At 40.7% G+C, this 27,672-nt stretch overlaps 3 protein-coding genes across 5 annotated transcripts in view; 2 read left to right on the top strand and 1 right to left on the bottom strand.

Annotated features, from left to right (window-relative positions):
• Positions 1-3,678: 3,678 nt before the first annotated feature.
• med7 (mediator complex subunit 7) lies at positions 3,679-8,077 on the bottom strand. Its single transcript, XM_042073937.1, has 2 exons — positions 7,934-8,077; positions 3,679-4,525 (listed from the first exon to the last, which is right to left on the bottom strand). Exon 2 carries the CDS (start codon positions 4,514-4,516, stop codon positions 3,770-3,772), a length of 747 nt encoding a protein of 248 aa, XP_041929871.1. The 5' UTR covers positions 4,517-4,525; positions 7,934-8,077; the 3' UTR covers positions 3,679-3,769.
• A 2,589-nt stretch (positions 8,078-10,666) lies between these two features.
• itk (IL2 inducible T cell kinase) lies at positions 10,667-23,252 on the top strand. The gene is made up of 17 exons (XM_042073931.1): positions 10,667-10,906; positions 11,043-11,147; positions 11,358-11,439; positions 12,025-12,135; positions 12,262-12,299; positions 13,874-14,025; positions 14,688-14,753; positions 14,842-14,896; positions 16,190-16,269; positions 16,757-16,896; positions 17,326-17,400; positions 19,876-20,044; positions 21,007-21,223; positions 21,455-21,519; positions 21,877-21,995; positions 22,508-22,665; positions 23,048-23,252. The coding sequence occupies exons 1-17, from the start codon at positions 10,769-10,771 to the stop codon at positions 23,111-23,113; spliced, it is 1,836 nt and encodes a 611-aa protein (XP_041929865.1). The 5' UTR covers positions 10,667-10,768; the 3' UTR covers positions 23,114-23,252.
• Positions 23,253-24,652: 1,400 nt separating this feature from the next.
• Positions 24,653-27,672, top strand: part of cyfip2 (cytoplasmic FMR1 interacting protein 2) — a 35,919-nt gene continuing 32,899 nt past the window's right edge. For 2 of the 3 annotated variants that reach the window (XM_042074143.1, XM_042074140.1), the window contains exon 1: positions 24,660-24,955. The gene's annotated coding sequence lies outside the window, so the exon portion shown is untranslated. Of the gene's footprint in view, positions 24,956-27,672 lie in introns of all 3 variants that reach the window. The other variant, XM_042074144.1, reaches the window with a different exon arrangement.

Genomic DNA, 27,672 nt, shown 5'->3' with positions numbered 1-27,672 from the left:
TCTGGCGCTATTACGTTACATAAATAAAGATCACATGGTACAGCTGCTGGCCTTTCTATTGGTCAGCCACACTTGTTGTGAAACAGTCCCATTCGCGTTTCGTAACACCAAATTTCAATTCCAATCAATATTTTACCGAAGGTTCTCGTGCAAGTTGTCACCAGTCCTGTTCTGTAAGTGGACACGCCATATTACCCTGTGACTGAAACAATGCAGTATCTTCTGGTGCGTTGTTTTCACCTTGATCTAAATCAGACCATACATATGCATAGCCTATGTATAGCCTACTTATAAGTAATTCTGCGACTGAAACTCCAACAAAGTCCGCAAAATGCTGCGGCAATGCAAATTTCGGAAGTACGGAGAAATGCGCATGTATCTAATGTAAGCTAACAGGAGAAATATGCATGCAGGAAATCATGGTTGTGCAATAGGATATTGTCAGATGCATTTTCCTGAAGCGTTTAAAAAAAACCACACTAGGTTGCTGTATTCAAAACGTGGCTAGTTGATTTAAGATAACCCAGAGGAAGCTGTAAACCCTGCCTTCAATATAGCCTACAAACTAAACCAAGCCAAACTGCTCTTTTATTAGGAGGTTTACCACTTCCTCTGGGTTAACTTACCCGACCTGACAATTAACCACCTACTTGGAACGCTCCCCTGATCTCCACACATTCTGTATGGTCCAACTTCCTTCTTGAGCAAGATGCCTAATTATGTGGCATAACTAGGCTATGTCGTTTCAAATAGTTCTTGGACATTATAGAGGGTAGAACAAGGGTAGAACATAGGCACACTTCAGTTTAAGATAAATAAATGATCACAATAATCAGTCATTACTCATACAATAACCACTGTGTTAATTAGCCTAGACTGTGTATTTTGCTAAAACAGGACAGGATGTTCCCTTCATAAATGTATCATAACTTTTGAACAAAAGGTGACACATTGATTCAGTTTTTTTCACTGAGAGGGCAACATTGTGAATCTCTCATACACTCTAGGTTTTTTCTCTATCTACAAGAGAAATTGGGGCAACAATTAGATTAATCTTGACAAACTGATATTTTTGGGGATTTTTTTTTTTAAATGATGTGTGTTCTCCTCAAACATATGAATTATATTGTACACCATGTTAAAAGGCTATTTCTCCTGATTACAGTGGTGGGTATATTTTATCTCTTATGTAGCATAACCACACAATAAGCCTTTTTGTGCAACAAGGGCATTGAGTATATAAACAATTGAATGTTCCACACAGTCTGCAAAGGATTGGCATAAGGGTCGATTAACAACAGGCAATGCTTAGGCCTACTTAATATTTATCAAAGAGCCTCTACATTCAATTAAACTTTTTTCTATTTTCGCAATTATATATTAGTTGGTTGACATTTTGTTCTAGCCTGGGTTCGCCCACCCAGTCCTTTTCATCTCATAGGCCTACCACAAAGTTAACAAAGTCTATCCCCCTTATAATGCTAGGGTTGGAAACATTTCCCAATGGGGAGCACCCACACTCACAAAATAAAATGCACACATACTGTACCCTTACTGGAGCCCCACTGGAACTATGGTAATTTAAACATAATAAAAAAAAAGAAAAAAAAAAAATAATTCATCCAGTGATTATAGTGTTTTTTTCTCCTTATCATTTTTTGCCCATAATGCTGTCGACCACAACATATTCCCTCGTTGTAACCAGTAGTAACTGGAACCTGTAGGAAAACAGCAAAGAAAGCACATGGAGGTGAAAAGGAACTCACACAAGCATGCACACACACAGTGGGCCCTGGGCCCTGGGTCATGATCAGCAAACGGCCATCGTCCAGAAAAGAAGCCAGGCGTCATGGCTCACAGAACCAGATAAATGCTTAACAGATCACGTGACACGGACCTTTGTGTTTATGGTGGAGTGAAGTAGCGAGATCTTAGCCAAATGACTTCATCGTAATTGGGTGTGTTACAGGCACCGCACTGACAGCTTGTGCAACAACCCTAACATCTCACAGCGCAAATCCAGAAAGGTGAGGAATTTACCCAGTTGTTATGGAAGCAAGCTGCCCTGATTAAATAATGTTGTTTGGGGTCATCTCAGTTCACATCTAACTGGCTAGGAGGAGCAAAACAACTGAAATGTACATTTAGGTAAAACCCTCTTCACTGAGAAACCATTCTCAAAATTGTTTTCATGTCAATCTATTTCATATTCTTAGTTTGATTATTTTCAGACAGCAAAACCAGTTTCCAGCCCTTCTGAAACTATTTGGTAAGCGTTTAACTCACCTATTTCACTTTCATTTCACTGCTGGTTACGCCACTAGTAGTAAAACGGAAAGTTCATAAAACAGGTGACGATAGGATCTTTTCCAGACAAACCTGCAGAGCAAATTCAATTTTGCTTACAGGTTCATCTGGGTTTATCCAGATTAGTCCAGCAATTTGACTTAAACAGAGCCGGAGCGGCAACATTTCAGCTCTTACTATCCTGTATTTTTTATTATAGGCTTATATTCCACAAGGATAGGTTGATAAGTTAACAAAAACAGGAAGGAAGAAATAAAGTATTTGAAATGTATCCCACAATTTCATTAAGAGGCATATTGAACTACTGTATTGTTTACATGTTTTTTTTCTGCATGGGTCAGCTATCATGTTGTTGTTTGGTCCTTTACTACACCCACTTCTGAGATAAGCCATATAGGTTGATCATGTAGCCTACTGCTGTCAGCCTACTGTTCTTTCTTCCATAAAATAACTTTAATTCATATGGTTAACTCTGTTATCCTTTCTACTTGTCCCTATAGTCATAGTTAATTTATTTTGTTATAAATATTTGCATACTATTTGCATAGTCTATGAATAGCCATATTGGATGACACCAAAATGCTAATGTTTTAATTTATTTAATGTGTTACTTGCGAATAGGTTGACAACGCTACAACGTCCAGTAGGTTATTAGCCCAATTACGCCGTTATAATCATGACTATCTCTCTTTACCAGTTGCCACTTATGTCTGTCCTCTTAAAAAAAAATTGGAAGCATGGCACATTTGGCAGCATTTCCCTCCAATACTTTTCGTCTTTTTTACCTGGCCTTTTCAGTCCCTCATGGCATCTTTCTACCATCCATCCTCCCTGACGCTTATCACTACTGTAGGGCCGGCCCGGCTAGAATCTGAGAAAACTTTTTAGGAAAGACGGGCTATATGGACCCAACCAATTAACTCCTCTTGGGAGGGGAGAACAACCCATGCAGAGGCTGCGGTGTTAGGCATAGAATGCGAACGTGTGTAGCCAACTTCAAGAGAAGATAGATTAACGTGACAAATGCCAATATTTTTCTCCAATCCCTCGACCGGCCCAAAAGTGAAGCGGCCCACTGGGAATTCTTCCGATTCTCCCGATTACCCACTCCGGGCCTGGACTTAAATCTCCATTTGCCCAGCTTTGAGCATCAAGATCCAAAGGTCCCTGTGTGTACCAATCACTGTTTTATTCAAGGCAAATTTGGCAATATATTGATCCACAAACTGAGTACATAATGCTAATTACTCTTCTAAAAAGGGGGTGCTGCAATATGCAGTGTTTTTTCAAAACAAAACCAACTAACTCTTAAAGATTTGGTGTAAGAAATACACCAACACTGTACATTTGAAATCTGCAGGGTTTTTTTTGCCACACAGTGCAAATTAACACATAGAACATAACAACAAACAACATAAATGTAACATCAGAAAAAAAAAAAAAAAAAAAAAAAAAAAAAAATTCAGGTCATCTCATCAATGATACTGCACATTGCTGCATCTTTGTCAAATTCTTTGTCCTTCTTGGACAGAGCAGCAGTCTTGTCCATGTGTGGCCCCATGCAGCTTCCCCCTGCTTCCTCCACGTCCATAGGTTCACATTTTAATCTTGGAGCTCCACCCAAAGCTCCAGTGAGACTCCCACTCGCCCCAGCCCCCCCTGCGGTAGAGCCCTCTGGCTGAGGCAGGTCGTCGGGTAGTGAGGCCAGGCAGTTCTGGATCATCTCGACCACCCGCTCGAGGTGCTTCTGGAAGCGCTCAGCCGTCTCCAGGCGCTGCCTCTTTTGCACCTCCATCATCACGCGCAGAGTCTCGCGTGCTTGGTGCGGCCGGTACTCGTTGATAAGGTGGTGCATGTGTACGAATAGCAGCTTCAGGTCCTCCAGCTTCTCCTCGCGTTTGATGCTACCGGGGCTTTTAATCAAGATGTCCAACAGATCAAGGAAGTTGACCAGAATGGACATGTTGAGCTTCTTGAGCTCGTGTTTGTGGTCAAACTGCATGGGGTGTAACCGTTCGATACCTTGGCTCTCCAGCGGACGGATAATCAGGTCGTCACATTGAAACTGGTTGCCGAACATCATGTAGCTGTCTCGGATGGGAGGGGGTGGTTTGGGAGCGATGCCTTTCCGCACATTTTCGTCAGTGTATTCTTTGATATACTGCATGGGCGGTGGTGGCAGGGCACTCACCTGCTGAGATTCACTCATCCTGGCGCCCTGATAAGGAAGAAGTAGAAGAAGACGCATCATCAATATAAGAACTCACACACAGCTATCAGTACTGAAGAACTATAGACCCTTTCAACAAGGTAAACAAAAACAATGCTTGAACATTCTATTTGGGCCCCAATCTACTTCTTATTAAGATAACATATGGAATGTTAAAAAGGAAGCCTTGTGGGGCCAACTATGATGCTGATAATGGAACTCTCTTGAAAGGGTCCATAGGGCAGTTCCAGCGTTATGAATGTGACAGTTGGACTCATATTGGTAAACAAAATGCCTTAGAGTGGGGGCAAAATTAGTATCAGTGAATTAATTTGCATAACTTTTAATGCAACCTCTGTCCTCTGAATACTGAGAAATCCTCAAATTTCATATAATCAATTTCATCCTATAGAATACAAGGCATTTTATCAGCGTTATGGATGTGACATGAAATGGACACACTTTTGTGAGAGATTACAGGTTTTCTACAAACTCTGAATTTTTAAGGAAACTGCCAAACCTATGATATATGTAGCATGAAGGAGACTTGAATGAACACAAAAAGTGTGTTTTTGAAACTATGCGTCATTTTCATAATGCATTATGTAGGAAAAACTGGCGTTATGGATGTGACGGTTTCACATTATGGATGTGATGTGTCTGAACCAGTCCTCGACAAACTACATAAAACACATAATTAAGTAGTGAATTTTTTTTAAGTAGTGATTTTTTTTTTTACCGTCATCAATTTTGGTCAGTGATTCCCGGGTTACTGAAACACCAGGGAACATGAAACTTGCTGGCCACTCCCCTAAATAACTGGCCCTACCTGAACCGTTGCACCCAAGATGACAAAATATTTATGATATGTTAGTCTCAAGAGCCCACATCAACCTAACCCATACCCACTCATTTGTGATTTGCACACATAAAGTACATGCACGCGCAAGTGCACACACACACACACACGCACACAGTCGCACACATACAGACAGGCTGCAGACAAGCACACACACACATAAAACACATACAGACAGGCAAGCACACACACACACACAAACACCCACCCACATGAATGCAGACACATAAACACACACAGGCACGCATATGCATGTGCGCATGGAAACACACACACGCGCACACACACATAAACACACAAACACAGGCACGCATACGCACATGCACACACACAGACACACACTCATAAACAAAAGCAAACTCACATATGCACACACTCATTTACATGCACATGAGTTGCAGGAGTAGGAGATGGAGACAAATTGACAAGCGTGATTTATTTTTGCAAAGAGAATATGCAGGACTGAGAGGCGGTCATATTTTGTACCGCTATGCGGTACATCTAGTTTATTGCTGCCGTTACTAATGTTACTCTATGGGTATTAGCTACAGAGGACCTGACACTTCAAATGCTGGCATATCGCGTCACATTTAAAATTAAACTGTTAAGCAGACGTGAGCGGCAGGCTGAACAGATCTGCAACAGAAGGAGGTTGCTATGTTAACTCCAGCTGCAAAGTCAGCCATCTTCACCAGCTAACACGATAATCCAGTTACTGTACACCAACAGTATGACAGTTACAGGAAGATAATCGCTCAGATTTTCGCTATTAGGCCACTTGAAAATAGGCTATGGCTAGGCTAATCACTGGAGGTATTTTAATAATATGTTTGTTTTGCTAATAGTTAGGCAAGGCCTCCTTGTGGTTTTGATCAACCTAATAATCTTTGAAATGTCAATTGTAGGCCTAAACACTAAGGTGAAATGCGTTGAAACCGACATGCCACTAGAACAGACGTTTTATCGGCTTTGAGGTATAACAAAGTCTCCAGCCTTGTAAATTCACATTATGTAACATCCATAACGCACCATTAAAGATTTTAAAAGTAAAAAAGGGGCACAAATTTTTGGTCATCACACTTTACATTGATATAAATCAGCTTTGCACAGACACTATGGACATTGTCGCATCACTTTGACTTTCTCCTACTTTTGCACATCTACATAGAACTTTTTATTTATTATTTTTGATTTCTCCTTCATCTATCTACCCATGTCCTTGATTGCCTAGCCTTTCTGCCCCCATCCCCAACACACACACAAAAAACACACACACTTACATCATCACTGTCATCACCTCACATACATACAGCACACCACTTGCTACAGTAAGCCTCCTCTACATACTTGCTGCACACTGCCCCCCCCCCCCCCCCCTCCCTACATACACAGCACATTGTCTTCAGGATCTTCTCCAACACACATCTTCTACATACTTACAGCACACTGCCCCCACCTACCCACACACACACACTCCCTTACCAAGGTTTCTTCCTTGGTAAGGGAGTTTTTCCTTGCCCCCCCCCCATAAATGCACAAATAGGCTAACACCAGACATAATTTCACTGCATTTCTTACTTCCAGTAACTATGTGCATGTGACATGTGACAATAAACTTCCTTGTATCCTTGTATCAACACTATGTGTAGCATAAACTTTTCCTATAAAACGTTATGGATGTGACCTGGCCATGGAACTTGCTGACTTAAAAACAAAAGCCTTACAAATGTAAGGAGTTGTGATCTTAAAAGCAAGCTGAGCATAGACATTACTCTACCATTCCCTTGTCAATCTGGAATTTGTCAAATGACACAATTTGTTTGAACCTTGGGTCCATTTATCCACTTTTTAAATATGTATAATATTACAATGTGAAAAATGTTGTTTCTGTATGGTTGCACACCATATTTATGATGTAAAAATAGTGTAATTCTCCATCAAATTCAATCAGATCAGTTACAAACAATAAAATATATACCTAAATGAAGATTTTAACAACATTTCTATTTGCGTATGCACAACTTTTTTTTTCCATGGTAAGGATGACCTTTGCATGGAATTGCCCTATAACGTTTTTACTACGCAATGAAGAGAAGTAAACCACATTCTTCCGACGGGCTGCTTCAACAGTTATTTGTAATAGAACAATAAGCACGCAATGATGAGTGAGTAAAACCACCTGGTGATAACGCCAAATGCAAACCATATACCCAGCAATTAACGTTAGCCAGGAAGCTCAGCCGATTCTCTGTTAGCTCGTTAGCAGCCGCTCGCTAGCGGGTATTAGGCTAACTTTAACCAAAACGTCTTCCTCAAATTTGCTGTTTCAAACGGCTTCTATGCTCAAACAACCTTGCAATGAAGCTCATTGTTCAACATTAAAAGCCAATGCACTTTTTTACTGAGCGAAGTAGAGCGTTAGTGCAAGGCTAACTACCTAGCTAGCTGATTCTGAAAGCTGTCTTAACCAAGTTCCCCAACCCATTACAAAACAGATCTAACGTTAAGCACACCTAGGAAAAAATGAATGTATAAAACTAATAAATATGCTAACATACCTCTTTATAATGCCCTAAAGTGAAATTCCAAAATCCTAATACATCAGTAGAACTTCCAGAGGGGTATAACGCCGCGGCGAAACGCGCTCCCAGAGTGGATTCGGTTTACCCACATACCATTAAAGATGGCGATTGGAGCTACTGTCACCAGTAACGCCGTATTTGATTGGATGCACTGAAAACCGAGGCGAGGCGGATACCACCTTACAAATTAACAAAGGGTGCAGATCATTCGTCTTTTTGTTCATTTATCCTCCATCTCTTCCTTCCTACTGTCCTTATCAGGATGGAGGAATGAAGTAAAGGAGATGTCAGGAGAGACAGATAGGCCTATGAGAAATGAGATGTCCTGCTCACTCACGTAGCCTATCACTAGACGTCAATTACTGATGCGGTGCATTAGAATTAACCTTAGAATTAACAGACACGCAAATTTCAGAGAATATGAACTGATACCAAAGCCTAAAATGATCATAGGTTATTGAACATGGACTTTCCCTAATTATTGACCCTGATAATGAGGTAGTTTGATAGTTCTCGAGACATGAATTATTTTATTTAAATACAATGCGTGAACAAAACATGCAGGAATGAACTTTTTGTTTTAAGTTTGCATGGTAGCATGATAATTACAACATATAAAGATGTTTTCTTGGTCTATCTACTATCTTATTGTTGATAATAAATCCATAGGCCGAAACTTGTTGGAAACCGAAAGTTGATCGAGGGAACTTTTCACCTTGACAGCTTGAGCCAATGATTGCACAATTCTAACTGAAAACGCGGGCGTATTTCTCCTCTCTCCTTTCTCCTCGTTTCAGTAGGGGTTAAGACATTTAGACTCCTCTGGTTGAAATTAGAGAAATGAGACTCAATGACGTCGAGCTTTGAATGATTTCCGGGGCATGAACTGAGACTGAAGTGAGCTAACCATGTCTATGGAGCTAACTGTCTATGGAAGTGAGAGGCTCAAATAGAGGGATGGGATGCACCGAAGTAGGCTATCATCATACACATCCTCATTGCATCGAGAGAGACAGCACCTATTTTAGGCTGAAAAAAAAATCCCCTGTTGCCTTAAACTAGAAAGAAATAAGAAAATTGAAATATACTATAGAAATATAAAAGAAATATAGTCAATTGGGTTTAGAAATCATTTTGACTGGGCTGCAACAATTAGCCTAATCAATCGATCGATTAGTTGTTGGCTATTAAATTATTGTTATGCTTATGGTTATGAGAATTCAAAGAGCACGCACGTCCAAAAACGATAAATACTGAGTGTAGCAGATGCTAAATAAGAACGATGAGTCCGCAGACCAGAATCTGCTCCTTCAACGTTTTTTAATGGTATATCACCACGTGTAACGTTTCGGGCCCTAGCCCTTCATCAGACATAAAAGAAGTGGGGAGACACTCCATGATTAATCACATGACCTATCATGTGAAAGTGCAATTACATCATAAAAAACAGACACAAAATGTATATGTATAATATAGTCTATTGTTGTTTTATTTTATTTTATTTATATTTTTCTTTCATGTCTTGTTTTTCATCTATTATCACTACCTTTGGTAGAGGCGCCTTTAAAACTTGTCAAGCTATGCTGCACTGCAGGCCTAATATATTCTCTAAAATATTTTGACAAATGTTGGAATATACATACATTTATATCTGTTTTTTCATGATGTAATTGCACTTTCACATGATACTTTAGGTCATGTGATTAATCATGGATATATGTATGGAGGTGTGTCTCCCCACTTGTTTTATGTCTGATGAAGGGCTAGGGCCCGAAACGTTACACGTGGTGATATACCATTAAAAAAACGCTAAGGAGCAGATTCTGGTATATGACATTTGGCAACATAGCCTACAAACCATAATTCTGTAAGATAATAAATTAATAAAGTGTACGGATGAGTCTTTAAATACTTCTTGAAAGTCCCAAAACTATCACTATAAGTCCCAAAACCCTATACTATATAATACAACTATTATTATAAATGAATTGTCAACTACTTAGGTAATCTTTAATAGGTTTGTTATTTCATAAGGAAACAACCTCAACATTCTCTGATTTGACCTCCTTAAACTGAAAATGGTTTTGCTTTACTTACTCCTCGAACACAGTAAACTAAATACATTTGAGGCTTGGACTATAAACATGGCTTTGAGCACATATTGTTGGACCTTGGGGCATGGACTAAACATGGCTTTGAGCACATTATGTTGGTCCTTGGGGCATGGACTAAACATGGCTTTGAGGACATATTCTTGTATTTTGGGAAACATTCATTCCATTCACTTTTTTCTCACCTTTTTCTGGAATTGTATCAATGAAACAAGTCTTACTCGTCTTGATTGTCTGATTGAATTAATCATTTGCAACCCTGACTGATTAGGGTACAGATCAATCAAATGCAAAAACAGGACTGCAGTTCTGTCCATTTGGTTCTTTAGATTTTTAGACCCTCTAAATTAATTTGTAGTTCTCATTTTGTAAATTGTATATTCAGATTTTTGAATACAGTGTATTACTGAATACAGTATTCAGATCATGTGTATAAAGCTTCAATCCAGCAGGTGCGTGTGTGAATGCTCGTGTGTGTGTGTGTGTGTGTGTGTGTGTGTGTGTGTGTGTGTGTGTGTATGTGCATGTGCGCAAGTATGCATGTGTCTAAGGAAGTGGTTTACTTTCTGTATCTTTTTTTCCCGGAAGTCACTCTGACTCTGACTACCAGTGATCCTTTTTCAAGAGCACTTCATTTGTTGTGAGTGACTGTGTATGCTAAATCGGCTCTCTCCATGACAGTCAGGTGGCAAATTTAACAATGTACCCCACAGTTATACTGAAGAATATACTGTACAAGAAATCTCAGCAGAAACGAAGAACATCTCCATGCAATTACAAAGAAAGATTTTTTGTTCTCACCACTAAAGAACTGACTTACTCAGAACCTCGACCAGGGGTAAGTGCTTCTCTTTGGATCTTTCATCATTCTCCAAAGGGCCTGAAAGTCTTAATGTACTACTAATATGCTAGTTCTACTGAATCTTTGTTTTGTACAGTTACTTTGTTTTCAGAGGTTGTTTTTACTTTTGTAGAAAAAGCCCGTTTTAAAAGGCTGCATTGAGCTGTCCCGGATCAAATGCGTGGAGATTGTGCGCACTAATGCACCCATACCCTGCAAGAATAAGTATCCATTTCTGGTGAGTGTTTAATGCAACTGTAAATCAGTTTGCTTCAGTTCTGACCAATGCAAAATGTAAAAATAGCCTTGGTCTATATGAAGCAATCACCAATGAAATTGGCACTGAGTGTGTGTGTGTGTGTGTGTGTGTGTGTGTGTGTGTGTGTGTGCGTGTGTGCGTGTTTACAGGGTTTGATTGATGACCATTGTTTTATCTTTTTTTATTTAGGTTGTTCATGACAGCTACTTCTTATACATATTTGCTCCAGACAGTGACTGTCGACTTAGATGGGTCCGAGCGCTCAAAGAGGGTAAGCGTGTATTCTGGATAGACCGTCTGTTTCTGGTGAAATTAGGGATTAAAACTGTATTGACTCACAATACAAGATAAACACATCAATCTGCAAAAACTTAAACACTTAAACATGATTTGTAGGTATAACAAATAAATGTTTGACCATTTGTTTATGTCTTTGATTTGATTTATTGAGAAGTCTTACAGGTCTAATTGTTTTTTTTTGTTTTTTTGCAGTTTTGCATTTAAGTACCAATATTTGTGTTTAGTACCAATATGTTTTGAATTTTCATGTCAGAGGTTTTTGAAATAATACAAATCATCCCCTTGGAATTATAAGGTTCTATCTGCATTCTGAGTAGTTCTGAGATATTGAGCTTCAAAGTTTTAGAATTCCAAGTTATACTGATAAGTGGAACTAACCTCTTTAGATATAATGTCCAAAAATGCATACAACTTAAAGAAACACCTCACCTCACCTTATATGAAGGTGTCATGGAATAAGAATATGTCAATATACCTCCATTTTGACAAAAATGTCAGATAGAATCTTATAATTCTAAGGGGATGGAATGTTTATATGTCTTTGTTGGTCACTCAGAAACAAAGCACAACAGCTTGTCCCCAACTTACCACGCCGACCTCTACATGGAAGGGCGCTGGAGATGCTGTCATGTCACAGATAAGTTGGCCATCGGGTGCCATCCCTGTGGTATGTACTGTGTGTGTGAGTGTGTGTGTGTGTGTGTGTGTGTGTTTGTGTAAGTATGTTTGTGTCTACATGCTATGGATAACTACTAGTCCATTTAGTTTTAAACCATCATGTTTTCTCACACAGGCTCCGTGAAGCCCCTGCCACCTACACCTGATCCTCAGGTACGTCTGATTAATGTCACAATTTCCTTCGGCACGGTATTGCAGCAGTATATATAGTTCATCTCAGCAGTATATAGTTCATCTCAGCAGTACATAATTAATCTCAGCAGTATATATAGTTCATCTCTTGCTTATAGAATTCCCTCTTCTGTAACAGATAGTTATGGTCCTTCATTGATTCGCTGAATCACGTTCATTGACATTGTAAAACTCAGAGCAACCATTCACATTGACCACATTTCATTCTATGTTACTGTGCCACAAATTGATACAAAAGTTAGAGGTGCTGTGTCTCGGCATTGCTAAGCAACCCCTCTGATAGAAGAAATATACAATGTTACTTCTGAATGGAAGAATACGCATCATCTATGAATAAATCATATTATTATACGGCTCCTCACAATGCTAGTATACATTATCCCTTACACATCTCTCTCTGCTGTGCCTTTATTTTATGGAATATGGTAGTAACTATTTTAGAAAAGCAATAAGCCCTGCGAGGTCATAGGTTACAGTGATTTTAGAACATTTAAGGGGGGCTTCGCGTCATGCCTAAAAATGTGACTTTACCTGTCCTGACATCACTGTAACCTATGACCTCTTGCAGATTATTTCTGAAATTCCCTTTAATCAAAAAATGCACTGAACAGTACATTATCAAGATTCTTACAGTATGTCACAAACAGGACCACATTTCTATATTTGTTGAGTGTTACATCATTACACTCCACATTTGGTGTGTGAGAGCTTCCTGTATAATGTCTTTGTACCAGGTGTGTTGGCAAAGTCTTATTTTAGTGCTTCCTTTATACCACCGACATCAATGGAGGTCTTTTTTAGCATTTAACATTGAACATTTTTAGACGTAAGTTCCAGTGTGGCTTTAAAGGCCTACAAGAGCATAGAGCATCTGTATGGGACCTTAGAATATCTTCCCTAAATACTACCTCTTTATTTATCCTTTCCTACAGTATCCTTCAGTTCTTTGTGGTGCATTGATTATTTATTATCGCATACCTCATACACCATTTTTTTGTTTGTGTGAACATACAGTTATGTGGTTACACAGGTTAGACATTTAAAAAGAGATGTTGTTATGACAGTTAAGCTGTCTAACATGAAATTACTTAAAATCTTGAGGCAGAAGCTGTCCTCTTAAGCAGCTTGTGAAAAGGATATGCCTGGCAAAGTTCTGGATCACTAGAACATTGTAACAACAACACCAATGACAAGTAATTTACATGGGGATATCACACACTATACAAATGAAGGAATGCAGTATGTTCACAGGGATTAAAGTTCTCAGGCCCTGTAGAGTATGAAAATACAGAATTATATATAACAGCTGCGGAAATATTTAGAAACTTCAGTTCAGGCACAGAAATGATTTAAGATCTGTGTTCAATATCTACCACAATGATTTCGAAATGTATGTTGCCCCAATTGACAGTCTTAAGTTCCGATAAATGGGAAGAACTTACAAAAAAAAAAAATCCCTCATATGAATGGAATGAAAGTCATTTTGTAAGTTCCTACAACCCACCTCTCACCGTCGGTTCTTTTTTCCTTTGCAGCGTCGGTTCTCTGACCCTCGGGAGAGGGTGGTGGTGGCACTGAAGGACTTTGCTCCCACACAGGCCTCGGACCTCCCTCTGCACAAGGACGAGGAGTACATCCTCACTGACAGCTCGCAACCCAACTGGTGGACAGTGCAGGACAGGGAAGGGTGAGTCCACTAGAGGCGATAAGTAAGCACAGCGTATGACCCCAAGAGCACCTATTACAGATTAACTCTACCCGAGCGCCGGGGTTGAACCTCTTGCAGTAAGCACAGCGTGCTTCGCTTCTGACAACACACTGGTGCTTCATGGGAGAGGAACGATAGTAGGAAAAGCTCAGTTCGGTTCAGATAACTTTATTAGTCTTCAAGGGCCAATTCGGTTTACAGCCAACCCATCCATTAAGCGTTAAAGGTTAAAAAGTGCATTAGCATACAATGTATAAAATGTATGCAGTGTTACGAATAATAAATAGACAAATAAATAAATAACATAAAAAGAGAGAAAATAGAGAGAGCACACAGGTGTTTGGATTGCTTGGTATAATGTGAAAAAGGCAAATGAGATGTGCAGGTGCAGACTGATGTTTCGATGTGGGATTATATCCTCATCCAAGTCCATGGAAGCACAGTATGCTAACACTGACAACAGGCAAAAACGAATCAGGATTGAGCTAGTTAGTCACTGAGCAAACCAGGCCTTACAGAATGAAAAGAAAACTGTACAGTGTTCATGTGCAGACACAGGACAGGGAGCAGTGAGCTGCTGTTAGATCCCAATGACCGCATCTGACCACCCAGATAATAATCGACATCATCTCTCTCACCAGAAACTTTGGCATGGTGCCTTGCACCTACGTGGCAGAGAAATCCTGCGACAACTTTACAAGATTTGCGTGAGTTTTTAATTGTGTTATTTTCACAATTATGGACAGCATCATTCACAGCTTAACGGACACGGATTGTAATTGTTTCATCTTTCAGATGGTACAACAAGGACATCACTAGAACAGAGGCCGAAGAGCTGCTTTTGAAAGAGGTAGATCTCAAACACAATACAAGATCTCTTCCAGGTCACCTCCCCCCCCCCCCTCTCTCTCTCTCTGCGCTGTACCAGATGGACTGGGAACTGAGAAGTGGGTTGGTAATGGGCAGTGCTGGTGGTGGCGGAGGTGGTGGGGGTGGTCATTTTCTCATGGCCCACATGCCGAGGCACCACCAGACCTTGCAGATTGAGGACAGGTTTTTTTTCTATTTTTTTTGCTTTATAATTGTTGGTTTTCTCTCCCTCCTGTGGTCGTGCTGCAAAAGTTGCAAATGCTAAATGCTGCAGGAGCAAAGTGTGCACGTATACACTTGCACACACACACACACACACACACACACACATACACACACACACACACACACACACACACGCATTCACAACATAACCACACAGAAACACATACACACACACACACACATGCACACACAAACACACAGAACATAACCACATAGAAACACTCACTCACACACACACATACACACACACACACACACACACACACACACACACACACACACACACACACACACACACACACACACTGCAAGCTGGGTGCTCTGCAACAACCCCAGACACCGGTTGCAGGAAATCCTGTCATGGCGATGGTGGTGACATCACCTCAGTCTCACATGCACAGGTGCTCAGCCCACTATAGTCACACAATGACTGAGCAGGACACAACACAACTGGAAAACAAGGGATACTGACCATTCATTCACCTATTCATACTCTCCTCCTTTAACACTAGAAAGGCCCTGACGGGTAATTTTGACCACTCCTTTCTTTTTTTTTTTTTTTTTTTTCAAAAAATGACTTGGTAGTTTTGAGATTCCTGGCCGTTCTTGTGCTCAAAACTAACTCGTGTTCATACTCAGCCCTGGCTCTGCGAATGGGAAACAAGCAAATCGACTGAGCCATTAGCACCTTTCAATCAAGACATTGCTTTTATGAGCACGAGAGGGAGGAATGCTGCCTATTGAGCTCATATATCAACAACCTTTCAAACATACCGGTAAATATCAACAACAAAGGAAATTAACAAAGGCACTCCGTTAAGAAAAATATATGGAAAAGCCTTTAATTAAACATGGCAACTAGTTGAAAACACATGGGCTTAGGCACTGCGGTCTTATTGGCCTTCTTCAGGGCAATCAGCAATCTTTTACACAAAATCACAGATTACATCACCAAGACTTGGCATGCAGTCATGATGCGTAAGTGTGTTGCTTAGCTACATCAAGATAACATGAATAATCAAGATAACATGAATGTACATTTTTTCAGGCCAAGGAGGGGGCTTTCATGGTGCGTGACTCCAGGCAGGCAGGAGTGTACACTGTGTCTGTTTTCACCAAAGCCCCAGGGTAAATTCCTATGTGTTTTTGCTCTCCTCAAATACCAGCGTCTCTGAAGAGCTCTATGCCTTGACTATAGACCCTTTAAAGTGCATTAACAAACAGGTGTGTCCCTAAGCCTTTTCTGGTGGCACAGAAAACAACATTGAGCTAATGGTAACTTGGGGACAACAGCAAAAAAAAGTTTTAAAGTCGACATTTTAGCTTAACGCTAAAGTCTGATTCATTTTAATTTCACAGTTTCTGCGTTGGTTTTGAATGTTTACACCAGAAACTCTTTGGGAACAGATTAAAGGGTCTATAGAGAGGCAAACATTTTGACCTGTTTCGTTCATTTCATTCTATTGTGCTTTTGGATTTGACTTCCAACATTTGTTTAGTTTGTCATTTTTTCAGATTTATTTTTTATTCATCAATGTTGTACTCTCTCAGCACTTGGAGCCATATTTCACTTGTTCCTAATGCCTCACTGGGGTGATTTGCTTTGCCCCTGTAGGTCGAACGGGGAGAAGAACCCTCGGGTCAAACATTACCAGATCAGACAGTCAGACGAGGAGGGGAAGTTCTACCTGGCAGAGAAATACCTGTTCAGCACCATCCCAGAGCTCATACACTACCACCAGCACAATGCTGCCGGTAAGTGTCTTGATCAAGCGTTTACAGATAAGAGATGTTTCTGGTAGGAATCTGGAACCTGGAAGGAATCTGCTTCTAGAACTCACTATTCCACTCACTGTTCCTAGAAGAGATGACCTGGCCAAAGCTTTTTATCATTGTGCAGGATGCATGATTCAAAGTGTAATACAATTGTGATGGTTTTGAAAACAAGATTGCAACTCCAGCTTGGCAAATGTACTCTTGTGCATACATTGGTTTGGGATTATCACAAGAACAGAGTGCTATAATGACTGTGTACTACTACAGAACTCTTAGAGGTAATTAGGTAACTCCTGTATTGTGAAGTCAGAGTGGTGGTGTGCACATCCCACCTACATGTATTAGGCCAGTATACTAATACATTTCACATGAAATGGTGGAGTGCTAATTGTGGATGTGAATCCCCAGGGTTAATAACCAGACTAAGGCACTGCGTGTCATGGGGGAGACAGGTGTCTGAAGAAATCACAGAACCCTCTTCAGGTTAGTGCTCCTAACGTGCCAATGCTCCATGGCTATGGGTTATGCCTCATATCTTTGGGTTATGTCTCATATCTTTGGGTTATGTCTCATGTCTTTGGGTTATGTCTCATATCTTTGGGTTATGTCTCATGGCTTTGGTTTATGTCTCATGGCTTTGGGTTATGTCTCAGGGCTTTAGTTTATGGGCTGTATTTTGGGCACCAGCGCATGGAGTAAAGTTCGTTATTCACCTGCGCGAAGTTTAATTCGGTATTTTGCACGTTTATTTTTTAAACATTGCGCCCAGGGGTGTGGCAATTAACAACCTAGGGAGGGGACTAGCGCGTTGTCTAAAAATCGCTATCATACACCACCTAAACCTGGTCTGAAGTCAATGGCGAGGTGTTCATATGTTATTTTAAGAGCGTATGTCAACAGTCATATTGGCAGGTGCACGCACCATCCTTCTATCATTCATGAACGCACACCAGCGCACATCCATGCAAAGCATTACAAATTGCACGATTACAATGGGAAACATAATTAGAATAAAGATATTACGGAATACTGTACATCTCATGATGAGTAGTTATTCACCATCATTTGCAAATTGGTAATGACGGTTAAAAGTGATTAGGGGAGAGGCGAGAAACACGTATGGAGCACAGCTGAAGACGCACTGTCAGGAGATATAAGCAACTCCTCTGCAGGATAAATGTTGTTTTATTCAGTCATTTGAGCAACATTAGGGTGAGTGTTGCTTTTTCCAGCCTATGTTTTCGGTGGTAACCCATTGTCAGTCAATAGTGAAATTAACTGCATATAACTGTCTTGTCGTTGACTGACTCCTTGGTGAAGTTAGTTTCACTTTGCCAATGAGTTCAAATAATAGACGAGTGCAAATGCATGAAGGCTATGCTAGGTTTTAGTAAAGCATGGTTTAAGAATGACTATTCCATACGGTCTCGCAAGCAGCCTCCTTCAAATGCGCTGTTGAATGCCAAAATACAGATGCATTTATTTGACATATCGCGCGTTGCGCCGTTAAAGGGAATGACAGATGCCATTCTCATTGGTTTAAAATGATGTTACGCCCCAAACACACCCATATGACTGATTAAATAACCTAGGAACACCTTGTTATGCCATGCGCTCCACGTTTGATAACGAAACCCCTCCCAATGTGAACTGGACATCCTACTAAATTTGAATAGACTTTTGACGAGTGACGATGCACTTTAGAATGTCATGATAGGGCCCTAGGTCTCATACCTTTGGTTTATGTCTCATATCTTTGGGTTATGTCTCATGTCTTGTGGTTAGTCAGTTTATCTCTCTCTGGGCAGTCTTTTGTATCAAAATACTTTATAGGTGTGTATTTTTGTAGTTTAAAAACAATACTTTTGGTGATGTGATGACATCATAAAAGTGCAAAATAATGAATGCAGCCTCTGACTGGTGCTGACTTTGCAGTCACAGTACAGTTACAGTAATTTGCCCAGACTTGTTGTGATTAGAATATTGAAGGAAAATGATCCAGTGCAAGATAAGTAACGTGTAGGTGGTTCACACAAGCAATACACTTCCTCTTACACCATCCTATTGAGTTTCTTGAGAACTTTAATCATCAGTTTCTTGAGAAATATAATCATCCAATCAAAACACATGGGACCGGTTATGTGGTTGCCCTGCAATATTGCTCTAAAGTTGCCCCATGTATCACCTAAAGCAACACGATGAAAAATTCATATGTACCCCCCTTGGCGTCAATATCACACCATGTAGCGCTTACACAGTACCCAGGTAGTTAAAAAAAAAACCACCTAAAAGCATCATGATCCTTCCTGATCAACAGCGTTACACAGTGCAATATCAAGCAATATAGGCATGCGTTGACAATCTCGACTTTGTACCACTTGACTTCTTTGTACCACTTGACTTTTTGAGTGCATCTCTGATACACTGTTGAAGCTATGACATGTAACAGGCAGGACAGTGCAGTTGATCTCTGATACACTGTTTTGGCTATGGCATGTAACAGGCAGGTCAGTGCAGTTGATGTGTTGCCTGTTTGTCTCGTAGGTAGAGAAAAGCTGTCCACTTAATCAACAGTCAGTGTACCGATGAAGGAATAGATTAGATAGACAGATATGGAAGTGTTTATTTTCTTATTTTTAAAATGTTTATTTTGATATGTTGCGTGGCTACTGTATTTTGTTGTTTATTTTGATACTTACAATAAAATATTTGATATTTTATTTTCCCATCCCTGTGCTCTCACATAAACATTCCCTGTTACAAATACCTGTTGCTGTGATATAATAAGGGGTAGCATAAATACCATACCCAAAGTGTTTTTATATGCAATGGCAGGTTATATCAGTGCATTGTGTCATTGAGATAGACTCTGGACATCTATTTTAAGTATGCACTTTGTAGCTTTCTAATGTCCTCTCTCTCTCTCTCTCTCTCTCTCTCTCTCTGTCCGTCCCTCAGAGATGTGGGAGCTGGACCCGGAGGAGCTGGATCTGGTGAAGGAGGTGGGCAGTGGGCAGTTTGGGCTGGTGTGGCAGGGCCAGTGGCGCCACCTAAAGGTGGCAATTAAAACGGTGCGCGAGGGAGCCATGTCCGAGGAGGAGTTCAAAGAGGAGGCCCAGGTCATGAAGTGAGTGGCACGGAGTTAACATGGCGCAGACATTCATTTCTGTTACTGCAGCTCTCAGCTCCTAGAGCACTAAAGTCACAGAGTTTACATGGCACAGACATTCATTTCTGTTACTGCAGCTCTCAGCTCGTAAAGCACTAATGTCATGGGTTGGGTTTTCAGGAAACTCCAAAATAATAAAATAATACATACGGAAATACAACAAGAGACACTCACATACTACCTGTAGCTATGCCTACATACTAGTATACTAAAGTTTGATTACAGAAAAAACAAATACATCAGCTTCTGCCTAGCGTCTCTTATACACTGGTTCCACATTTGCCAACAGCTAAAGATTTTTGTCTTCATTGGATCAGTTAAAGCTTTTTCATTTGTTTCATTTTCAGTTGGCCCTTTCGGACCTGCCGCTATTTTCAACATCGCTATCCTTTCTTCACTCTTTTAACCCACAGTCCCCCCCCCCGCCCCACCCCCACCCAACCAACACCTTCTAAATCACAGAGCCACATAAACTCAAGTAAAGTTTAGTTATACTTGGGTCGAAAGATCATTTGCGTACATTAAATGCTGATCTTTTCCATTACGCATTAGTGTATGGGCAGAATCAGCTAAATCTTCAAAAAATGCTTTAGAATTCTAAATGCCATGTACAGAATGACACACACACACACACACACACACACACACACACACACACACACATACAGACACACACACACACACACACATACAGACACACACACACACACACACACACACAGACACACACACACACACACACATACAGACACACACACACACACAGACACACACATCAACAACATCAACGCCGGAAGCCATTCTAGTGTTGTGTAGTGTAGTCCTGTTCATCCACTCATAACTCTCTCTCTCTCTCTCTCTCTCTCTCTCTTTCTCTCTTTCTCTCTTTCTCTCCTCCCCTCCCCCTTCTTCTCACACAGGAAGCTGTCCCATCCCAAGATTGTGCAGCTCATTGGTGTGTGCATGCATCGCACCCCCATGTACCTGGTGTTTGAGTTCATGGAGGGCGGCTGCCTGAATGACTACCTGCGCTCCCACCGGGGGGCGCTGTCTCCAGAAACACTGCTGTCAATGTGCCTGGACGTCAGCGAAGGCATGGCCTACCTGGAGAGCTCCAACTTCATCCATAGGGATCTGGTAACTGTTCTCATTTCTGCTTTTTACTTTTGACTGTGGCGCTTTCTCAAAGAAAAGGATGTGTGCCGTGGAACAGAACTCATGAAGAGTTGTCAAACTGACACGTCAGAGTTGCAATTTGCCTCATGGAATAAGGGTTGTGAATTGTGACAACAATTGTGTGTTCAAACATGATGACAGATTGTATGGAGGGTTCACTAAGGTTTACCTCAATGATATTTTTTGATGTAGGCTGCAAGAAACTGTTTGGTGGCAGAGGATCGTTCTGTGAAGGTGTCAGATTTTGGAATGACCAGGTGAGAAGGTCAAGTCCTCAACTTCTGCACAACTGACTTTACTGAATAACAGATATTAAATAAATGTAATATTCCAGGTTGTGATTAGTTTTACTGTTAAATTATGATGTATGCATACAAATTAGAAATGCATATGTTCTAAATGTCACTGGAGTATTGAAGTTCTTTGAACAGATCATAATATCATGATATTTGTCATAAAGTTATTAACACTTACTGTCCCAAAAACATTTACTAAAATGGTATTTTGTTATTTCCCAAAACAAAATATATTATCGTGGATTTGTCATCTCTGACATAAATCTATGATTGTATTAATATATTTATGTTAAGCTAAATTGCATCATTCTTTTACAGGTTTGTCCTAGATGACCAGTACACTAGTTCCCAAGGCACTAAGTTCCCCATTAAGTGGTCATCTCCTGAGGTCATCAAATACAGCCGATTCAGTAGCAAATCAGATGTCTGGGCTTTTGGTGAGTGATAAATGCTCATGATCACTTATTGTATTAAAGGTTGTATCAGTGATGGCGGAGTAACGTCACTTCTGTTGATGTTCAAACAAAAAAGAGAGCTAGCTCACTACTCCCTCCCCCTCCCTCCCGTGCAATTGAAACTCTCCTGAACGCGCATCTCATCGGTTATTGGTTGGAACACTTTATTTTGCTTTTGAGTGTGTTGGCAACACTTTGTGTGCAGATCTCAGAGCCTAGGCTGCCTACAGAGACGCAGTCTCTGTTCTGGGGCGGGCAGCTAGCGGATCATTAGGACAGATTAGATGAAAGTGATAATTTACGTTTGGGCCTTTTTGGGGCCTGCAATCGCTGATACAACCTTTACGGTCTGTGAAATCAAAATTTCTCACATGCCCAAATCCATTCAGTTGATGGAAGTATGCCAAGTAATATACCAATAGCCCTGTCCACACTGCTGACATCTCACAAATAGAGTGAACACTGTGACAATGGCTCTTTTTTTACGCCCACAGGTATCCTGGTGTGGGAGATCTACACAGAGGGCCGTGTTCCCTATGAGAACCGCACCAACACGGAGGTGGTGGAGGACTTGAATGCTGGGATGAGACTCCTTAAGCCAAGAATGGCTCCCCAGCCCCTCTACCAACTCATGCAGTGGTGTTGGAAAGAGGTATGTCATCATCATTTAGGAGCTAAGGAACTAAGACCATGTGTTGCTTGCTAGCATACATTACACTTAACTATAGGAAAGATTTATGTGATGCTGATTTTTTTTTTATTAGAAAAACCTTCCCTAATATAGTTTCCGTTTGATTACTTAGTAAACATAAGAAGCTACGAGCTGGGTAGGTGCACTATATATGCCACTGTGTTGTAAACCTTGAACCTTTGGAAACCTCATCATATCATTAGGATTAATATCATTAGGATTAGTACATCAATGGTACATTTTACTTTATTATGAATAAACATCTGAATTACATAGACATGGGTAGTTGTGTATTTGTAAAATCAAAAATATTGTCAAATGTGTGCTGTGTTGTGCATTGCAGACACCAGGGGATCGGCCATCTTTTGCCGTCTTGCTGCATGAGCTGGCTTCTATGCAGGAGGGCTGAATTGGCATAACTTAAACACCGACTGACGCTGACATATAACTTCACAATCACACTGTACATATTACAACATGTAAATGCATATAGACATATTATTTATTATAATATTTTATCATTGAAAATAAAATGTCTGCACCAGCAATTTGTACAGTTGTATATGTTTTTTATTTGTGGGGATACAGGTTTCCTATGTGGACATTCATTTTAGAAGAGTTTTACATGGGTGATTGTGTCTCATTTCATTTCCATGCTGAATTGTATTTCACAATGAAGAAGTAATATTTTGTTTTTCCCCTTTGAGGTTTTGTCCTTTAGGGGGCACAAATGTGCTATTTGTACTTTACTAAATTCACAGTTTCACAACAGTCCAGTACACTGTTTTTTTTTTTTCAATAAACTACTAAAATCAGTGTATATCTACTCATTCGTCTTTCTTGCATAGATTTTAATATTTTAGCTCCAAGTGGTAGTGTAGAATGCTGAGATCCTTTTGTTAGTTATTTATTCTGTCAGAAATGCAAAACAACGGTGAACAGCCTCCAAAATATATCACTTAATTGTTATTTAGTGTAAGTTGAAGCTCTTGGCTGTCTGCAAGCCTGGCAGTGGAGATTGCACATTTTCACATACTTTATACTATTCAGTGGACATGACTTGCACACAGACTTGAAGTTGATTGGTGTAGTGAATGTAAAGTCTACACCCACATACCTTCTGTGGTTACTGTGACAACAGTGAAGACTGAATACACTCTTTTTGGCAAAGTGTTGTGTGTCTGTGTGTGTGTGTGCGTGTATGTGTGTGTGTGTGTGTGTGTCTGTGTGTGTGTGTGCGTGTGTGTGTATATATGTGAGTTTTATGTATGTGTTTTTTTAGTGTGATTCAAGCAGGGACCCAATGAAATATTTTCAATAATCATATTTGATTCATTTGTCCATCTTGACATCATGTCATGAAATAAAACAGCTGTTGCAAATTGAAGAAGAGAAAAGGAAAAAAAAATATTCTGCACATCATTAATTTTTAAATTGTTTGACGGGGTAGTTTTAGACTGCTTTGCATTCCTGTTGATATGGCACATGGGGTCCAGGACCACATGGTCTGTAGCCTGGATGGAATCTACAACATTTTAAAACTGGATCGTCTGATAGTCACTAAATTCTATTCTGTTATTATGTCATATAACCATGAGATGATGAAAGGGAACTGCTGCCATTAACAAGGGTTTGGTTATACACAGTGGTCACTGATCTGTCTGTGTAAATATTTAATCATCTGAGACATTTGTTTTTAAAGGCCATCTACTCTCCACTGTCTAGATCAAAGTACACTTGGCTTTTTTCTTAACAGTTAACTCGGGTCATAACTGTTGGGTGCAGAGCTTCTCATTCAAGTTACTTTATGGCCATGCATGTTTACAATAAAATCACACAAACGTCCATAACAAAACAAGCAAAACAAACAAACAAATAATCTTTACCTCCGCTGTTAGGTAGGTAGGCTGTGAAGTAGGAGGTTCAGAGGTTGTCATTACATGTACATCACGGATTTAATTAAGTGATGAGCAGAATTTATTGACCAGTGACACCATTTGTGTGCGAGAGAGAGAGAGCGCAGAGGCCAAACGACTGTGTGCGCGTTTCGTGGTCGTTGTCGCTTTAAGGAAATGCACTTGCAGCCATTTTCTGGTCTTTGTGTGGGGTGGATTAGTGGAGAGGCACTGAGCGAAACGAGAGCATCAATTGTAGGACGGCGAGAGAAAAAACGTCCCCGATCATCGGTTTTCTCACAGCGGAGTACCCCACTCTCCGTCCGTTGGTTTCCGAACGGACATGCAAGTTGCAGGTATGTGGTAGCCCAATTCCTTTTCATGTGAATGGCGGAGATGTGGGACCAGGGTGCTCGACGGGAGGGGAGATGAGCAACCGAACACTGATGGCACAGACCTGCCAATGGTGTGTTTCAGTGCATGGTGCACCGTCATTTTATTCTCGGAGAATAGAAAAAAAGGCCGTCTTCCTAGACGTTTCGGCATAGGTTTCTTCTTTTCGAAATCCAGCGTTTTGTAATGATTCTATGTCTCATCCGTGGTTCATCATGTATGCGATGCCCGTTACACGGTCGGTATCTGATTGATAGCATCCTACCCTGAAATGGGTGGGGTGATAAGAGGATTCTCTTGGAAATGTGGTACGGGAGGTCGTTTTCATCTCTCACTTTCCCATCAGTTTCGGATTTTGCATCCAATTCATGGTCTAAACATTTGAATATAATGTTGGTGCTGCATTTAATTCTGTGCAATTATCAAGAGCTGGGAGTCGCCTGATGAGACGGGTTTGCTAAGCTAGCAGGTTGGACGGAGATGAACGTGTTTGAACCTAACGTAGGCTATAGGCTTAATCAAAGATCATTCATCACCGCAGATTCCTCATCCATATGAAGACAATAATATGTATTTGATGAACAAAGACTTCAGTGGGACTGAACTGTTTAATCATACGATCGTGTTGGTGATGAGGCTTCTGTTATTTTGTCGTTTGTATCGCTGTAAAGCGGTATGGAGGTGGTTCTCTCTATTGGGCGACACATTCACTTCCTCTGTGCTATATGACGGGTGAAAGTGGTTACAGTGTTTCTATATGGGTTCTGAACAAAAGCAGTGTTTCAGCTGAACAAACGTGATTAGTGTGTGCAAAACGAGTTTTTGTTTGACAAATGAAATTATAGCCTAGGCCTACATTGTTAACACAATAAGATGAAATTGGGAATACAGTAAATACACTGACAATAAATGCTGCCTAATGAACAACGTTGAGTCACGTTATTTCCCCTCAGACTGAGGGTCAAAGCATGCTGATAGCCAGGCTGGAGATTTTGTTTGTGTGACAGTTAGATTTGGCTTCAATCTGAAACAGATCACTACTTCAAATCATACACGAGCACACACACACACATTTACAGACTCCCATTCAGATACAAGTCCTCTCTGATGTTTGTGACAGATTTCCACGTGAATAGCCTACGACCTTTAGTCTATTCTGGCTGGATCAGGCTATGCTATGCTCAGATCACACCTGATAAAACATGTTTGACATACATTTCTAGATGAGGAAGGAGCACAATAGCACAGATTTTACTACCCTTTCTTGAGGGGAATCTCCTTCTGTTATCCATAGCTACTGTTATCAACAACCAAACACAAATCTTAACGTCATGCATATTGAAGTCTAATTAAACATCTAGATGTACTACACATAAAGAGAGAGACTGCCGTTTAGTCAGTCATCCTAGGGTTCTCCTTTCTTCAGTGAAGGAAGGCACTACAGCACTTTATAGGACAGGCCTGAGGGACATCCCTGTGAATGGTATGACCTGGAGATGACACACTTTTAGTGCTTGTAGCTCACTAAACTCACTCACCCTCTCTCTGTCTCTCTCTCACAGCCTCCCTCTCATTTACACACACACACACACACACACATTTTGGCTTTCCTACATTTGTAGCTTGTAGTGAAGAATATTTTTTCTATGAGCACTACCAGTAGATAAGTAAAAAAGAAACAGACTCACACAGTCTACTCTACACAGACTCATCCTGTTCTTCCTCAGTGTCTATGATAAAGAGAGAGCTGAAGTGCTCGGACTGAAAAGAGATGCCTGTGCTCGCCTCAAAATGCCAAAATGAGTTCCATCAAGATGAAAGATGACGCGTCTGGGAGCCAGTGTTAGCCTAACATTCACCAGGATATCTCTTGGAGTCAGAATGGTATTGTTGACATGTGAATGTACTTGGGACTGTTAAATTCCTTGTGCTATTACATAGCTCAGAGGGATGAATGTGCATTATGTATCATGTCTTTGTTATTATCAGATGTGCACGGATGCTTTGTGGAAGTGGAGAGTATGTTAAAGATGTTTAGTCTGTTTTTTTTTTTTTTTAAACCACGAAAACAACATTGTTCTTTATCATTAGGCTTTTTCAGACATAACATATCTAAGAATACAGTGACAAAAACAGTGGTCCCTTTCCTTTTACGCCCTCGGGCCAGAAGTGCCTGTGGCCTCTTTCTTTCACATGCATCCAGCACCCGTCTCTCAGCTGCCTCCTGGGAAACCTGGAGACTAACGTTGGGGCAGTCTGAGTCCTTACGGCCTCCACAGTCTCTGCCATGCATGATGCCATGTTTGAGCCCCATGTTTGCCAGCCGGGATTGTAGTATTTTTGTAAGATATCTGCATGGGATCTGGAATGTTCCTTCTGTGGTCTCTCTCTGGTGGCAGTGCCTTTCTGTGGCACAGGCATAGATGTATGGAGGAATGTGGGATTTTTGGGGAGTGAGATCCCCTCTCCCCCCTCTCCCTCTCCCCCACCCCCACCCCTGGGTCTTTTGTGCCACTGAGGGCCAGTGTGGGAAAGTTTACACTGGCTACATCAGCAGCACCTCCATTCCCACAGAAGGAGCAGGGCAGTGGGCTGCCTCGGAGGGCAGAGAGGCGGCATGGGGATGGAGAGCACAGAGAGGGTGGAGCAACAACACCCAGCCAATCTCCCCCACCCACCA

Source organism: Alosa sapidissima, chromosome 20 (genome assembly GCF_018492685.1).
Source record: "Alosa sapidissima isolate fAloSap1 chromosome 20, fAloSap1.pri, whole genome shotgun sequence".
Lineage (NCBI taxonomy): Eukaryota > Metazoa > Chordata > Actinopteri > Clupeiformes > Clupeidae > Alosa > Alosa sapidissima.
This window is presented reverse-complemented; position numbering and strand designations above follow the sequence as displayed.

Excerpts from the sequence above, each read along its gene's own strand:
- med7 (XM_042073937.1), bottom strand. The coding sequence starts at position 4,516 with ATGAGTGAATCTCAGCAGGTGAGTGCCCTGCCACCACCGCCCATGCAG.
- itk (XM_042073931.1), top strand. The coding sequence starts at position 10,769 with ATGTACCCCACAGTTATACTGAAGAATATACTGTACAAGAAATCTCAG. Across the intron at positions 11,148-11,357 it reads AGAATAAGTATCCATTTCTG|GTTGTTCATGACAGCTACTT; the intron begins GTGAGTGTTTAA and ends TTTTTTATTTAG. Across the intron at positions 21,520-21,876 it reads TCAGATTTTGGAATGACCAG|GTTTGTCCTAGATGACCAGT; the intron begins GTGAGAAGGTCA and ends ATTCTTTTACAG.